At 50.1% G+C, this 14,895-nt stretch overlaps 1 protein-coding gene across 3 annotated transcripts in view; it reads right to left on the reverse strand.

Moving 5' to 3' along the window:
• The window catches only part of LOC115197279 (serine/threonine-protein kinase WNK1), a 74,468-nt gene that overhangs the window by 2,521 nt on the left and 57,052 nt on the right, over window positions 1–14,895 (reverse strand). For 2 of the 3 annotated variants that reach the window (XM_029758658.1, XM_029758657.1), the window contains exons 5-22: window positions 13,756–13,913; window positions 11,867–11,955; window positions 11,314–11,533; window positions 10,953–11,054; window positions 10,436–10,844; window positions 10,150–10,310; window positions 9,927–10,004; window positions 9,539–9,574; window positions 9,016–9,153; window positions 6,719–6,798; window positions 4,849–5,008; window positions 3,048–3,164; window positions 2,751–2,876; window positions 2,593–2,644; window positions 2,348–2,491; window positions 1,118–2,139; window positions 889–963; window positions 6–646 (exon numbers count right to left, since the gene is read on the reverse strand). In XM_029758658.1, coding sequence (XP_029614518.1) covers window positions 6–646; window positions 889–963; window positions 1,118–2,139; window positions 2,348–2,491; window positions 2,593–2,644; window positions 2,751–2,876; window positions 3,048–3,164; window positions 4,849–5,008; window positions 6,719–6,798; window positions 9,016–9,153; window positions 9,539–9,574; window positions 9,927–10,004; window positions 10,150–10,310; window positions 10,436–10,844; window positions 10,953–11,054; window positions 11,314–11,533; window positions 11,867–11,955; window positions 13,756–13,913 — 3,808 coding nt within the window. The remainder of the gene's footprint in view (window positions 1–5; window positions 647–888; window positions 964–1,117; window positions 2,140–2,347; window positions 2,492–2,592; window positions 2,645–2,750; window positions 2,877–3,047; window positions 3,165–4,848; window positions 5,009–6,718; window positions 6,799–9,015; window positions 9,154–9,538; window positions 9,575–9,926; window positions 10,005–10,149; window positions 10,311–10,435; window positions 10,845–10,952; window positions 11,055–11,313; window positions 11,534–11,866; window positions 11,956–13,755; window positions 13,914–14,895) is intronic. The other variant, XM_029758659.1, reaches the window with a different exon arrangement.

The following is a 14,895-nucleotide window of genomic DNA, read 5'->3' on the forward strand; positions in this document are numbered from 1 at the left end:
CATACTTCTCTCGGAGGCAGCTGACTTCGCTCTGGAAGGCCTCGTCCTCAGGCCCCGAGTCATCCTCGTTGTCACTGGTCATGTAATGGTTAAATGTACCACTGTTCACGCCGGGGGCGGAGCTACGGAGGTCAGAGGTCGAAGAGGAAGGGCCGTTCTGATGGGAGGGGCTAGACCCCGGAGGTGCCGTGGGATTCACTGCGGCTGGCATCACTGAGAAACGGCCCACCTTCGAGACAGAATTAGGGCTGGGGCCAGTGCTGGCACTAGTAGACACCTGGAAGCGTCCGATGGTGGTAGGCTGTGTTGGGACAGAAGAGAGTGCATCTACGGAGTCTCCTCTCCGGACCCCTTTGGAAAGGAGGGAGGAGGAGCGGTGGAGGGTGTTTTCCGGGCTGGAGAGGGAGGAAGAGGAGGAGGAGGAAGAAGAAGAGGATGAGGAGGATGGGGTGAGAGAGGAAGATGAGGCAATGTTGGAGGGGTCAGGAGTGCTGCCGGTGCTAGCGTCTGCTGCAACAGAGACTTGGAAGCGTCCCAGTTTAACGACCCTTGTGGAGGGCGAGGCTGCCTCACTGCTCCCTGGGATGGTCTCTGGGCTCAGAGCTCTCCCTAGCTGGCCGTCCAGACTACCCACAGGCTGCTGGGACTGGACACACACAAACAAGACATGTCAGTAACAAACATACCAACACAACTCACTCAGAAAGTACCACTCAAAATAACTCACCACTACTACCACAACTCATACCTAACAACTAATATAAAATGACTACAACCACAACTCAAAGATAACGATAGTAAATAATCACCTATTCCACACACCTACAAAACTCACAACTTCACACAACTTACAACTTCTCAAAGGGACAAGTTGTGAAAAGAACTAACCTGGTTTGGTCCTGGGAATGGAGGCAGTTGCTCGGAGGTAGGGGTGCCTGCCTGCTCGGAGCCAACAGGATACACCTGACAGACACACAGGAAGATTTCATTATTATCATTGAGGTGGGAGAAAATCATACTCAAGTTACAACTGAGGAAAGAGTAGAGGGGGAAAAGCATTTAGTACAAATACTGTATCTTCTCAGTCACTAGACAAAGACAGTTCCCTCTATTGTACCTGTGCACTGGTGGCTTGACCAGGCTTGGCTGGAGGTGTCTGTGCATGTCCCCCTGGTGTGAGGCCCTGTCCTGGGGTCGCGGTGGGGCCCTGGGCTCCCTGTCCCCCGGCGGTGAGAGACAGGTTGGAGGGGGGCACCAGGACCGCCCCGGGGGGAGGGGAGATGGTCCCTGTGGAGGGGGAGGTGGTCTCAGTGTTGCCAGTGTCCGCGGAGGATGTGTCCTTAAAGAGGGAGCGCAGCTTCTTATCCAGGGCATGTATGTCATCTATACCAGGGACCTTGGACTGGGACTCTACACCATCTGGGTCCCCTGGCTGGGACGGTTGGGAGGGCAGGGTAGAGGGTGGAAGTTGGGCGGAGGCCATTGCAGGCTGTGCCACAGGGACAGAGGCAGGGATAGGCTGGGACGAGATGGGCTGAGTGACAGGTATGGACTCAGGGATAGGAACAAGGTCAGCTGCAGGGTGCTGTTCTGAGCTGGCCACAGTTCCAGAGTTACTGGGTGGAGCTCCAGAGACAGGGGGGAAAGGGGCAGAGCTGCTTCCCAGCTGGGGGGTAGCAGCTGGGGGGACAGGGGCCGGGGTGGCCTGGGGAGCAGCTGGAGGAGGAGATGTGATTGGGGCAGGGGTAGGCTGAGAGGGAGCAGCTTGGTAGCCAGGCTGGGGGTGTGGGGTGGGCTCAGTGGTAGCAGGTGCAGGGGCTGGAACTGGGGTTGGAGACACCCTCCCGGTGGCAACTTGGCATGTGGAGGGGGGAAGAGTGGAGGACCCAGAAGGGATGACTGAGACAGGAGGCAGGGTGGAGAAGCTGGTGTTGGTTGGGACTGTAGCCTCTGGGGGAGCCAAGGTTTGGTGAGGGTGGGAGAGAGGGGAGGCTGGGCGCAGGGAGGAGGGGACTATGCTGGTGTCTGGCTCGGCTGGGTTGCCCATGGTGGCTCGTCTCTCCCCATGCGGCTGCCTCATCTCAGTGAAGGCCTGCTGGAGGTGGCCCGAGGGGGCAGACAGGGACAGGCCCAGACTCACTGGGGTTGAAGGGAGGAACACAGAGTCACTTACATAAATGACTTGTTGTAAGTATACAGGTTATCATACTGGTATATGCATCACGGAACATGTTTTATTCTTAAATATTCCAGAGATGGAAGAGGGGCACGTTTGGAACACAGCGTTCTAACATGCTATGAGAATTCTAGTTGCACTCTATGGCCCACAGATTCCAGTCCATCTCACCTTGAGGGGGCTCATCCCCAAACGAGGTGTTAGCAGATGGAGGGCCGAAGAATTGCTCCCTCAGACGGGACTCTGGGACAGGGCTGACGATGAACCTCCGGCCTGCAGAGTGGACTACCTGAGCTGCAACGCTGGGAGGAACACCTGGAGGGCAATGGGTTAGAGGTGAGGGGTCAAGGGGTGAGGAGGTGGAGCTCAGACAATCATCTTTCAGTAGAGATAGTAATGTGTAGGTGCATGTTTACCAGGCAGATGAGTGGGCATGTCAGGTTGCTGTGAGGGGTCATCCACCACAATCTGTGGAGAGAGAAGGACAACACCATGTCAACTAAAGGCTGCCCAGGAGTTAGTGGGCGGGTACGTGAAGAATGACGTGTCGCTGTGTATTGTTTGAGTATGTTACCTGTGTAAAGGGTGGTTGAGCGTAGCCTTCCTTCATGCCCTCTCTATCGTCTGCCATTTCGATGACCTCACGGACCTGCTCGATGAACGACTCACGTTCGCTCTCCAGGATAAACTCACTCAGCACCTGAGAGAAGGACAGATATTGAACTACAATACCTACAAATCGTGCCCATTTCAATCCACATAGATCTGTAGAGCTATCAAATTCCTTTACTTTTGACTACAGGGCCTTGGGGAACATTTGATGGAGATTCAATACAATCCAGATTGGTGCTTGTGTGTTTACTATCATTACCATGATCTGTGCAATCTCCTCTGGGTTATCTCCGTCCAGGTCAAACTTAAAGGTCACCATCTTCCTGTTGTGGGTCTCCAGCTGGCACTCTGCCACCCGGTCTCCCATGTTGGAGATCTGAAACAGACACACAAAGATGAGTTCATTCTTCCTGCTATCCAGGACCTCTATACCAGTTGGTGTCAAAAAATTGTCAAAGACTCCAGCCACATTTTACATTAGTCATTAAGCAGATGCTCTTATCCAGAGCTACTTACAGTAGTGAGTGCATCCATTTTAATGGAACCCACAACCCTGGCGCTGCAAGCACCATGCTCTACACACTGAGCTACATGGGACCAGCTTCCAGCCACCCAGGTCATCTCTCTGCTACTGCATGGCAAGAGGTACCAGAACGCCAAGTCTAGGTCCAAAAGGCTTCGTAACAGCTTTTTACACTGCTGCTACTCAATGTTTATTATCTATTCATAGTCACTTTACCCCTACCTACGTACATATTACCTTAATTACCTCGACTGACCTGTACCCCCGCACATTGACTCGGTATCTGTACACCCTGTATATAGCCTCATTGTTATTTTGTTACTTGAATTGCTTTAAAACAAAATGGCATGGTTGGTTAAGGGCTTGTAAGGTCTACACCGGTTGAATTCGGGGGCATGTGAAAAATAACATTTTATTTGGTGTGTCAGATGACACCAACTGAAGTGTACATGTAACAATTTAAAATATTTTACTGAGTTAGTTCATATAAGGAAATCAGTCAACTGAAATAAATGCATTAGGCCCTAACCTATGGCTTTCACATGACTGGGAATACAGATATGCGTCCAGTATCTGATGTGACCACCATTTGCCTCATGCAGCACAACATCTCCTTTGCATAGAGTTGATAAAGCTGTTGATTGTGGCCTGTGGAATGCTGTCCCATTCCTCTTCAATGGCTGTGCGAAGTTGCTGGATATTAGCGGGAACTGGGCCGTGCTTTATCATGCTGAAACATGAGGTGATGGCAGCAAATGAGTGGCATGACAATGGGCCTCAGGATCTCATCACGGTATCTCTGTGCATTCAAATTGCCATAGATAAAATGCAACTTTATTCGTTGTCCGTAGCTTATGCCTGCCCATACCATAACCCCACCACCACAGGGTAGTATGTACACAACGTTGACATTAGCACACCGCTCGCCCACACGACGCCATGCACATAGTGTGCGGTTGTGAGGCCGATTGGGTGTACTTGAGACATCTGTGGCATTGTGTTGTGTGACAAAACTGCACATTTGAGAGTGGCCTTTCATTGTCCCCAGCACAAGGTGCACCTGTGTAATGATCATGCTGTTTAATCAGCTTCTTGATATGCCACATCTGTCAAATGGATGGATTATCTTGACAAAGGAGAAATGCTCACTAACAGGGAAATAAACTAATTTGTACACAACATGAGAGAAACAAGCTTTTTGTGCATATGGAACATTTCGGGGATCTTTTATTAATATTATATTTTTGTTCAGTGTACAACTGGACATCTGTATAGACAGAGAGAGGATGGAAGGTCAACATAGGGTTGTAGGATTCCTGCAATTTTCCCAGAATTCACAGGTTTTCCTGGAATCCCGGTTGGAAGATTCCAAGTGTCAGTAGGGAATAAGCAGAAATGTTGGAATCCTCCAAGCAGCATTTCAGGAAAACCTGTGTATGTTGAGAAAGTTCATGGAAATTTGGCCAACAAAGGGGCATGAGGAGATAAAGTTGTCATGTGGGAGAATACAGTGAGTTGAGGTGAAAGTGACTCTTACATTGAGGACGTTGAGCTTGGCCTTGGCGGTCTTATCATGCCGAGAGCGGCTGCGTACGGAGCGCCGCTGGTGCCGCTTAATCATGGAGCGCCCCTCGTGTCTACCACCCGACGCCCCTTCATAGCCGTCACTCAGACCTGACGCTGCGTCTGACAGGCAACTGGGAGATGGAGATGGGGAGAGAGGGGGGGGGGGGAGAGAGAGGGGTGGGGGGAGAGAGAGAGGGGTGGGGGGGGGAGAGAGAGAGAGAGGGGTGGGGGGAGAGAGAGAGAGAGGGGTGGGGGGGGAGAGAGAGAGAGGGGTGGGGGGGAGAGAGAGAGAGGGGTGGGGGGGGAGAGAGAGAGAGAGGGGTGGGGGGGAGAGAGAGAGAGAGGGGGTGGGGGGAGAGAGAGAGAGAGGGGTGGGGGGGAGAGAGAGAGATGAGTGGGGGGGGGGAGAGGAGAGGGGTGGGGGAGAGAGAGGAGAGGGGTGGTGGGGAGAGAGATGAGATAGGGGGTGGGGGAGAGAGAGAGGGGTGGGGGGGAGAAGAGAGAGAGCGAGGGGTGGGGGAAGAGGGGTGGGGGGAGAGGGGAGAGATGGGGTGGGGGGAGGGGATGAGAGGGGGGGAGAGATAGAGTGGGGGAGGGGGGTGGGAGAGAGAGGAGATGAGAGAGGGGGTTGGGGGGAGAGAGAGAGAGAGGGGTGGTGGGGGGGAGAGAGAGAGGAGAGGGGTGGGGGGGAGAGAGAGAGCAGTCCGAGGGGGGAGAGAGGAGAGAGGGGGGATGGGGAGAGAGAGAGGAGGGGTGGGGGGAGAGAGGGAGTAGAGGGGGGATGGAGAGAGAGGGGTGGGGGAGAGAGAAGGAGGGGTGGGGGAGAGAGAAGGAGGGGTGGAGGAGAGAGAGGGGGGGGGGGAGGAGAAGAGGAGAGTGGGTGGGGGGAGAGAGCGGAGAGGGGTGGGGGGAGAGAGATGAGACGGGGTGTGGGGGGAGAGAGAGAGGGGTGGGGGGGAGAGGAGAGGGGAGAGAGAGGGGTGGGGGGGAGAGAGAGGGGGGGGGGGAGAGAGAGGGGTGGGGGGGAGAGAGAGGGGTGGGGGGAGGAGAGAGAGGGGTGGGGGGGAGAGAGAGGGGTGGGGGGGAGAGAGAGGGGTGGGGGGGAGAGAGAGAGGGTGGGGGGGGAGAGAGAGGTGGTGGGGGAGAGAGAGAGAGGGGTGGGGGAGAGAGAGAGAGAGGGGTGGGGGGAGAGAGAGAGAGAGGGTGGGGCGAGAGAGAGAGAGAGGGTGGGGGCGGGGGAGAGAGAGAGGGGTGGGGGCGAGAGAGAGAGAGGGGTGGGGGCGAGAGAGAGAGAGGGGTGGGGGCGAGAGAGAGAGAGAGAGGGGTGGGGCGCGAGAGAGAGAGGGAGAGGGGTGGGGGCGAGAGAGAGAGAGAGAGAGGGGTGGGGGGGAGAGAGAGGGGTGGGGGGGAGGAGAGATGAGAGGGGTGGGGGGGGAGAGAGAGAGAGGGGTGGGGGGGGGAGAGAGAGAGAGGGGTGGGGGGAGAGAGAGAAGGAGGGGTGGGGGGAGAGAGAGAGAGAGGGGTGGGGGGAGAGAGAGAGAGAGGGGTGGGGGGAGAGAGAGAGAGAGGGGTGGGGGGAGAGAGAGAGAGGGGTGGGGGGGAGAGAGAGAGAAAGGGGTGGGGGGAGAGAGAGAGAGAAAGGGGTGGGGGGAGAGAGGGGGGGGGGGGGGAGAGAGGGAGTGGGGACAGAGAGACATTTTGCAATTACTAGGACATCACAATGAACACAGGGCCGTTCCATATAAATATGTATTTTTAATAGAACATATTGAGTAGCAGAAAAGGCGTTCTGGTGTGAGCTAGGTCTAGGGCTGTTGTGGAGAGATGATGTGATGCCTTACCTCTCCACAGACTGAGGGACCAGTGTTGTCGGTCCTGCTGCCTGCTCGGCTGGCGCCAGCTGGGATACACTCACAGAGGCCTGAAACATCGTCACACACACTGTTCGTTAAAGGAGCTTTCCAACCATGTCATGTCAGGCAGGAAAGCAAGGGCTGGATCTGGCTTCACCTTAAGCACTAAAAGGTGTGTGATCTGACCAAGGAATTAGCAGTGCTTTGAGCAAACACACTGAAATCAACTTGGTTTATTGTTTGCGTGCACAGATTTGCAGATGTTATTGCAGGTGCAGCGAAATGCTTGTGTTTCTGACTCAAACAGTGCAGTAATACCTATCAATCATTTAGAAAAACAATATACACATCCAGATGTTTTTATATATCAGAACGAGCACTCTCAGACCGGAATATAAATGTATATACATATAATGGACCATTTGGACAGTATATAAATAGAAACGGTATGTACAGCAGTAGTTATATAGGATTAGCCATGACCAGAATGCAGTATATAACAGTGGTCACCAACCGGTCCGTCGCAATAGACTGGTGGATCTCCAAGACATTCCTAGTTGATCACCAAACATTTCTGTAAAAAACAATAAAGCCCTGCGTTCCTATTTTTGTATTTATTTGTTGTGCTGTTGGAAATAGGTGCACTTGATTCAGCAGCCCTAGTGTTCCCATTTTGAACCATTTCACACGTCTGAAGGTAGAACTCTGTCTAGCCGGCAGGCCCAGAGAACAAATCAAGTGCCCCTATAGGCCTACCACTGGCCAATCAGATAGCTCAGATCATTGTCTGCACAGTTTCCTCGAGCCATAGACTGTAAAAACAAATCTTGAACGTACAGCAAAGTTGATACTGTGAGATTTAAAAACTTGTTCAACACTGTTATAAGCCATAAAAAGTGCGTTCTCCCTACTTCCACTCACACTACAACCAGTACTGCAGCTGCTTATTATTAGCGGCTTGTGTCTTTTTTAATATCCAGGAATATTTAACTTTCTCTGGTCATAGCAGTAACAACATGAATTGGTGCATGAGGCAGAAATAATGCAGTGCGACTTAAGTTTTGCCATCAGCTGGAAGACTGTCCCCTTTTCTCAGCCGAGGAAGAGAGAGAGGATGAACAGTGAGTGAGGTGAGAGGCAGCCTCACTGCTGCACTCCACCTCCCTTCAGACTGACCATCAGATGCAGACCATCAGTCCAGTAAAATCAAAACTATCCTAAAATAAATGTATGCTGACTCAGCTGTAATATTACCAGTGTGATCATATACCAAATGGTTTAAAATATAATTTCTAAAATGCTCTGAGATTAACATTGGCAGGGTAATTCAAGCACGGCCAATATGCAGTGTTAATGTATAGACCTATAGTCTACTGCACAAACCTCATAATGCTCATTGTTTTTTAAACATGACTTAAAACGTAAACCAATCTGAGCGGTAGATATCGGCTTGCATTTCGACTCAGTGATCTTGACTCAGAAAAGGTTGGTGACCACTGGTATATACATATGAAGTGTGTAAAACAGTGTGTAAACATTAAAATGTCATGAGCGTTCAATGACTATGTACATAGGGCAGCAGTCTCTAAGGTGCAGGGTAGAATACCGGGTGGTAACCGGCTAGAAACCATGACTATGGTTCAGGGCAGGGTACTGGGCGGAGGCCAGCTAATGGTGACTGTTTAACAGTCTGATGGCCTGGAGATACAAGCTGTCTCTCAATTCCAGCTTTGATGCACCTGTACTGTCTTCACCTCCTAGATGGTAGCGGGGTGAACAGGAAGTACAAGGTTTTACTTCTCATAGGACGTGTGTGTCTGTTTGTAGGCTCCTTAAACTACCAACACATGTCAAGCCTAACAACTAACACTAATCACACATGTTGCCCCTGGCCTGTGGGTACCTGCATCACAGAGACGTTTGTGGCCTGATAGAGGAAGTAGAGGTGCTCTGCATTGATTGGAGGAGACAGGATAGGAGGGCTTGGTTCATTGGCCCATGACTAACAGCCATGCAGGAAAAAGCAGCAGCATGCAAGAGAAACTCATGAAATAAAGTGGATGAAAGAGTGGAGACTGACACAGAGCCGTTAGTCAAAAAGCAGAAAATAATTTTAAAAAGAGGGAAATAATAGAAAAGAATGACGAGAACGTACATGCATGATAAAACATTCACTAGATGGAATACATTCTGTGTCCTTGTTTGTAGATTGTCGGAGTGTTTTAGCGTTAGTATGAGGGTAAGCTGGGGTTTTTGTGCACTTGACCAATGTGTGGGTGTCTCACCTGTATTTGCTGGGCTCCAGGCTGGAGAGGTGGTAGTGCTGAGCTCTGAGGTGCATCGCTGACCTCTGGCTGTGGCTGCTGGATGTGCAGAGGAGGGATGGGCTGAGAGGGTGGCAACGTCACCTGCTGGGGGGGCACCTACAGGGGGTAGGGGGAGTGACAGAGATAAGAGATCTGCACAAATCAAACAGCCATATCTCAGAGAAGACACAAGACTCTATTATCTATTCCCCAACACACTGCTCTTCAAACAAACCCACCATCCCTCCCCCAGAGGCCGAACCACCTCCGTTTTAAACTGGCTCTCATCCAACATGCAACTCCCCCAGGCACTTACCTACTGCATCACATAGGAATACTAGAAATCAGTCTCATATGGCCTCAGTACATGTTTTATAGCATGGATTCTACAGTACACACACTACTCAAATTGCAGAAGGATAGCATATAAATAGTGTATGTATACCATATAAACAGTATATGTTAAGAGAAAGGCTGTGGGCAAGGGACAGATTTTAAGTACCTGAGGGGGGAGCGGTGGGTGGTAGTAACCTCCGTACTATAATAAGAAACAAAATACAACAAAGGGTAAGAGGGAGAGGAGAGAGAGAACAGAGGTGAGCGGAAAAAAGAATGAGAAAGAGGATGGATAGAAGAAAATATAAGGAGAAAGCATAGGAAGAAAGAAAAAACAGAACCAAAAGGAACGCATAAAGAAACAAAGAAAGAGGGAGAGAGAGAAGTGAGAGGGTCCACCAACGTTTTCAACAACATGCTAATATTGGCCTTTTGGTAAGAGCCCACAGAAACCTCTGATCCAGATCTATTCATAGTGTTTTGATCGATGATCTAGGTGTGATCAGCTGAGGAACAGCAGTGTTGTGGTGGTGAAGTTGTATTGTGATGTGTACCTGTTGTGGGGCCCCAGGGGCAGGCTGGGAGCTTGGAGCCCCAGGGGCAACAGTGGTATGCTGGGCAGCAGGAACCACCTGACAAACAGGACAGAGGGAGAAGGAGAGAGAATGAGATCGAAACTACATGGGACTTCATGATACATGCAGAGACAAGAGTTGGGTACTGTTACTGTGAGCACATATTAAATGCATTGTGTGTGCCACGTTAATAATGACTCACCATGGTCTGCTGCGGCTGACGTGATGGGTCTGTTTGGACAGGAGGAGGGGCCTGGGGCTGAGGCTGCTGACTGGGAAGAGAGGTGTATGACATCACCGGCTGAACCGGGTGCGTCTCATGAAGGACGGAGGAACCCTGAGCACTATCTGTCATTTGATTGGCTGAAAGAGGGAGGGGTAGAGAATGGGGAGATGGTTTGTCAATTGATAGTTCATAAATACTAGATTAAGACTATAATGTAGGTCAATAATACAGAGCTCAGAGCAAAAAGGCAGAAGGTACAGACCAGTCTCGGTCGGCTGTGGGTACTGGTCCACTTCGGGCCTCTCTGATTCTGTCTGGACTGGAACCTGAACTGGAACCTGGGCCGATACTGGGACAGAGACTGGGAGCTGCCCTGTAGACTGGGGTATATAGGGAACCCCCTGTGGCCCCAGCTGTGCTGTCTGAGGGGGAATGTAGGGGGCCATGGGCTGGGCTGGCTGCTGGGTGGGCTGTGGGGGGATGTAGGGGGCAGCCTGTTGGCCTGGCTGGGGGGCTGCCTGAGGGACGGGCTGGGCTGGTTGGGGGGCCTCTGTGCCGGGCTGGAGCCCTGGTTGAGATTGGCCCAGCAGCTGCTGCTGCTGCAGTAGTTGTTGTTGTTGTTGCTGGCCCTGCTCCTCCTCCAGCCTCCTCTTCTCCTGTTCCTCTCTCACCTTAAATTTAATCCCATCTAGTTTAGCTTAGTTTAATTCACGATTGCAATACCATACATCACATTTATCCAGGATTCAAACCAAAGATTCCATTGAGCCGGTACAGACCTGTTGCCTCTGCTCTCGCTTCCTGCTGATGAGGGAAACTCTGTCCTTGATGGCCTTAGCCATGGTCTTATGGTCCCCTTCACATACGTAGCCAGACTCCACCTGACAAAGAAAAACACACACACACACACACACCGAACAGGGCAGTGTTAGGACTTGACTCACATTTAATGTTATTCAGTCTAGATGATGTTTGTAAGTCAAGGATTCCTAAATAATCAGGAAGAATAAAGATTGTGTCCCAAATGGCAGCCTATTTCCTATGGGCCCTGGTGAAAATTGATGCACTATATAGGGAAAAGGGTGAAATTTGGGACACAGTCAATCTCTCTCTGAAGTGGACATTGTGTTGGTCACCCACCATTTCCTGGGCCACATCCTCAGGGACGTCCTTGCTGAGGTCGAAGGAGAACTCGATGGCCTCGTTGTCCTTGTATTTCCCCTTCAGCTTCTTGACATCCTCTATCCTCAGCCAAAGCTTGATGGCCTCCATCTCCCCGTCGTCCTCCTCGGCCAGCTCCACACGTACCCCTGTCTCCTCCTGGAAGAAGGCATGGTTCAGCAGGTCCTTTATTGAGTACCTGGGAGAACGTGAGAGAACAGAAGACGGAGAGAGGATGAGTCAAATCAACAGACATCTTTAACACTTTGAAACGGGTCTTATTTTGAGAAGGTCCTGGGTGGTTGAGTATGAATACTCTCCCTGTATCTCATTAGTGGTGGAGTATGAATACTCTCCCTGTATCTGTGTCTCATTAGTGGTTGAGTATGAATACTCTCCCTGTATCTGTATCTCATTAGTGGTTGAGTATGAATACTCTCCCTGTATCTGTGTCTCATTAGCTGGTTATGAAGCTCAAATCACCCTGGATAAGAGTGTCTGCTTAATGATCAAAATGAGAATATGAGCTGACCTCTCGTCCTTGTTTTGTCGGATGCATCCCTCGATGATCTCCTTCACCTCGGGGATCGCCACCTTGTCGAAGCTGGCCGGCTTCACCCCCTATAAGACACAGACCTCCCAGTCACATCCCACACATTGTCAACACTCTGTTTCAGTGATTCTAACTTCCGGGTCTATCCAGGGTTGCAGATAGAAATGTCTTGTACAGAGCTGAAATTATGACATATTTTACATGACAGAAGTACGTCTGTTCTATGTAATATATTTCTATCTGCACCTTCTGTGGCGTTGCTCTGTCGCCTCATATCAGAGAACCGTGTATAACACTATTGGGCTGCAGTGCACGCTATATGTTCAAACTCATGTAATTGTAATGTGATCTACTTGAGTGTTCCTTGTGGGAAAACAAAGTTGTTCAGGGGAAAAAGAGCCAAATAGTAATGGAGTCTTTTTACAGGCACTAACTCCGTGATGGTTCGTTGGACAAAGCGTATGAGGAAAATGAATGGTATTTTTGTAGGGGTTTTGGATAAACACAGAAAATAAGGTCTCTGGTAAACACAGGTTTAGGAGATCTTTACATTCTGTTCTATGAGATAAATCTTCATCAGCTAACATCACGTTTTGTGAATTTTGAAGAATTTATGTAATATATATTTTTTTTTAAATCACATAGGCTTCATAATTCATAAAGGTCATGTTAACTGACTAATCTCAGAACAAAATGTAAAAGATCTCCTAAGCCTGTATTAACCTCAGACCTTGGGAATGGCATTCCCATAGGGATGTCTGAACAAACCAGAGGTAACTTATTTCCGGGTTTTAAGACTACAAGCTGGCGAGCTCCATAATCACCAGGTACAGCAGTCTTGTCTCAGAGCAAGGTTCAGCAGCAACCCACTGTGTCCAGGGCCTGTGCTGCTGAGGACCACTAACCTAGAAATCTACATGTGAACTCTGGAGTTATGGTGACACTCCCACTCTTTGAAGATTAGGGGCTGGTGCTGTTGCTGGGAGTTGGGGAGAAGAATGGTGGGGGAGACCATGGATTCCAGAAAACAGGGTTGATGAGGGGAGAGGAAGGAGAAGTGAAGGAGGTAAAGAGTGAGAAGGAGGAATGGAGGAGGGAGCAGAGGGTGTATGTGTGACGGTGTCCAGTGATGGATAGGTCTACAGAGACAGCAGCAGACTGTCATATATGATATCTGAAGCTCTGATACAGTCACAAGGTTGCACACTTCTGATGGTCTCAATGCGATAAGTCTGTGGCGTATATACTGATTCCTGGAATGCATGTTACTTATCAAGGGAGTTTAACAATGTTTAGCTAAGGTAAAAAGTAACCTGTGTCATGTGGCGCTCATGGAAGAAACAGGCATGTGGAGAAGGTGTACCTACTACCTCCCAACGTAGTTGATGATCAACTGTGCTCACTGAAACTGGCAGCAGACAGATTCCTAGAATGGCAATGCTGATTGGTGAGAAAATAGGCCCATTTCTAACCATAAATCATGAAGTATCTATGCTGAGGTGTGTGTGTGCCAAGCCAAGGCCCAGTTACACCCAACACAAATGACACTCAACACACCTCAAGAGACAGAATAAGAAAAAGCGCAAAAGATAGAGAAAAATAATGTAGGTTGCAGGATTGAAGGAGGTGGGAAAAGAGGTAACGGAGAGAGAGGAAGGCGGCTCGCAGGGAAGACAGAAAGAGTGGGGAGAAAAAGACAAAAGTGGCAAAGAATGGCCAATGATGCAAATGAAAAAGAAATTAGCTCAAAAGGGACAGCCTAGCAGTGAGAGGAGAAGGGGCAGGTAGAGAGGGAACTGGAAAGAGGAGGAGAGCGGGTGGCAGAGCGAGGACAACAGGCAATTGGGGTTGAGGCAGCGGAGACTTACGCTGGTGACTCTGCGGTAGATCTGTGCAGCGTTCTGGCACTCGGAGTATGGGTACTCTGAGGTGGCCATCTCCAGCATGCACATCCCAAAGGCATACACATCCACTGACTCGTCGTACTTCTCCTCATACATCTCAGGCGCCATGAACTCAGGGGTACCTTAAATCAAATACAACCATTCAGAACTCTGTGTCTCTGTGTGTTCGTCTCCATCTCCGAGTGTCACACCCCAAACGCCCCTCTTCTCCTCTAACCAAGAGGAGGAAGAGTGACCGGTCCTCCGCTGCCTCCAGGTGAGCAGAAGCTGTGAAGGAGAGTAGAGAAAGAGAGAGAGGAAGGAGAGAAAAGAAAAAAGGGGGGGGGGTGCGGGTTCAGTTAGACTGTAGAGAAAGAGGCACAAGTTTCTCTGTGTAAGACCTGGTTATCTGTGGGGTGACACCTTGTATAGGGAGTCTACAGAAGATGGCTGGTGTACAGAAAACACTGTAGGGGGCCAAACTGGTGTTAGACACACACTTTGTCAGTTTAACTACTGACAAGCTGAAGAATGGTCCGGTTTACCAGTCAGAACCTGGTTAGTGAGTTGAGCATCAATGATCAGGGGCCTCAAAATGGCATAGAAGGGGCACAAATAGTAAAACTAGCTATGGAAATAACTTGTGTCAAGACCTTACATTTCACGACTAAACCCTCAAACACAACCCGTTTCATACAAACATACCTTTGAGTAGTCTGACTCACCTGTCCTCCTTGACCTGGGGAGTAAGGTGTTATGGTGATGGCCGAGAGAAGCAGATCCCATAGCTAGTTAGTGAAACAGTGCATTTCTGGACACCAGCCTTATTCAAATAGCAGATACTCTGCTCTCAATCTTCTAATGGTCTTACACAGAAAAACTCTAAATGGATATTTGAAATGATTCGTTTTTTGTAAGGTGTGTGTCACAGTGCACTCGCACACTTACCAGGCCATTACAATACTCACTGACCAGCAGTACCCTACTTATTCCTTTACTGCAGAACGGAGCACAGCTGAGGCTACAGCCTACAGTCTCAAAACATACCCGAGAGTGTGAAAGAACAACAACAAAAAGGCTGATAAAGGAGAAGAGGAAAGTGGGAAGGGGGGGGGCTTTCCAGAC

This window comes from Salmo trutta, chromosome 7 (genome assembly GCF_901001165.1).
Source record: "Salmo trutta chromosome 7, fSalTru1.1, whole genome shotgun sequence".
Taxonomy (NCBI): domain Eukaryota; kingdom Metazoa; phylum Chordata; class Actinopteri; order Salmoniformes; family Salmonidae; genus Salmo; species Salmo trutta.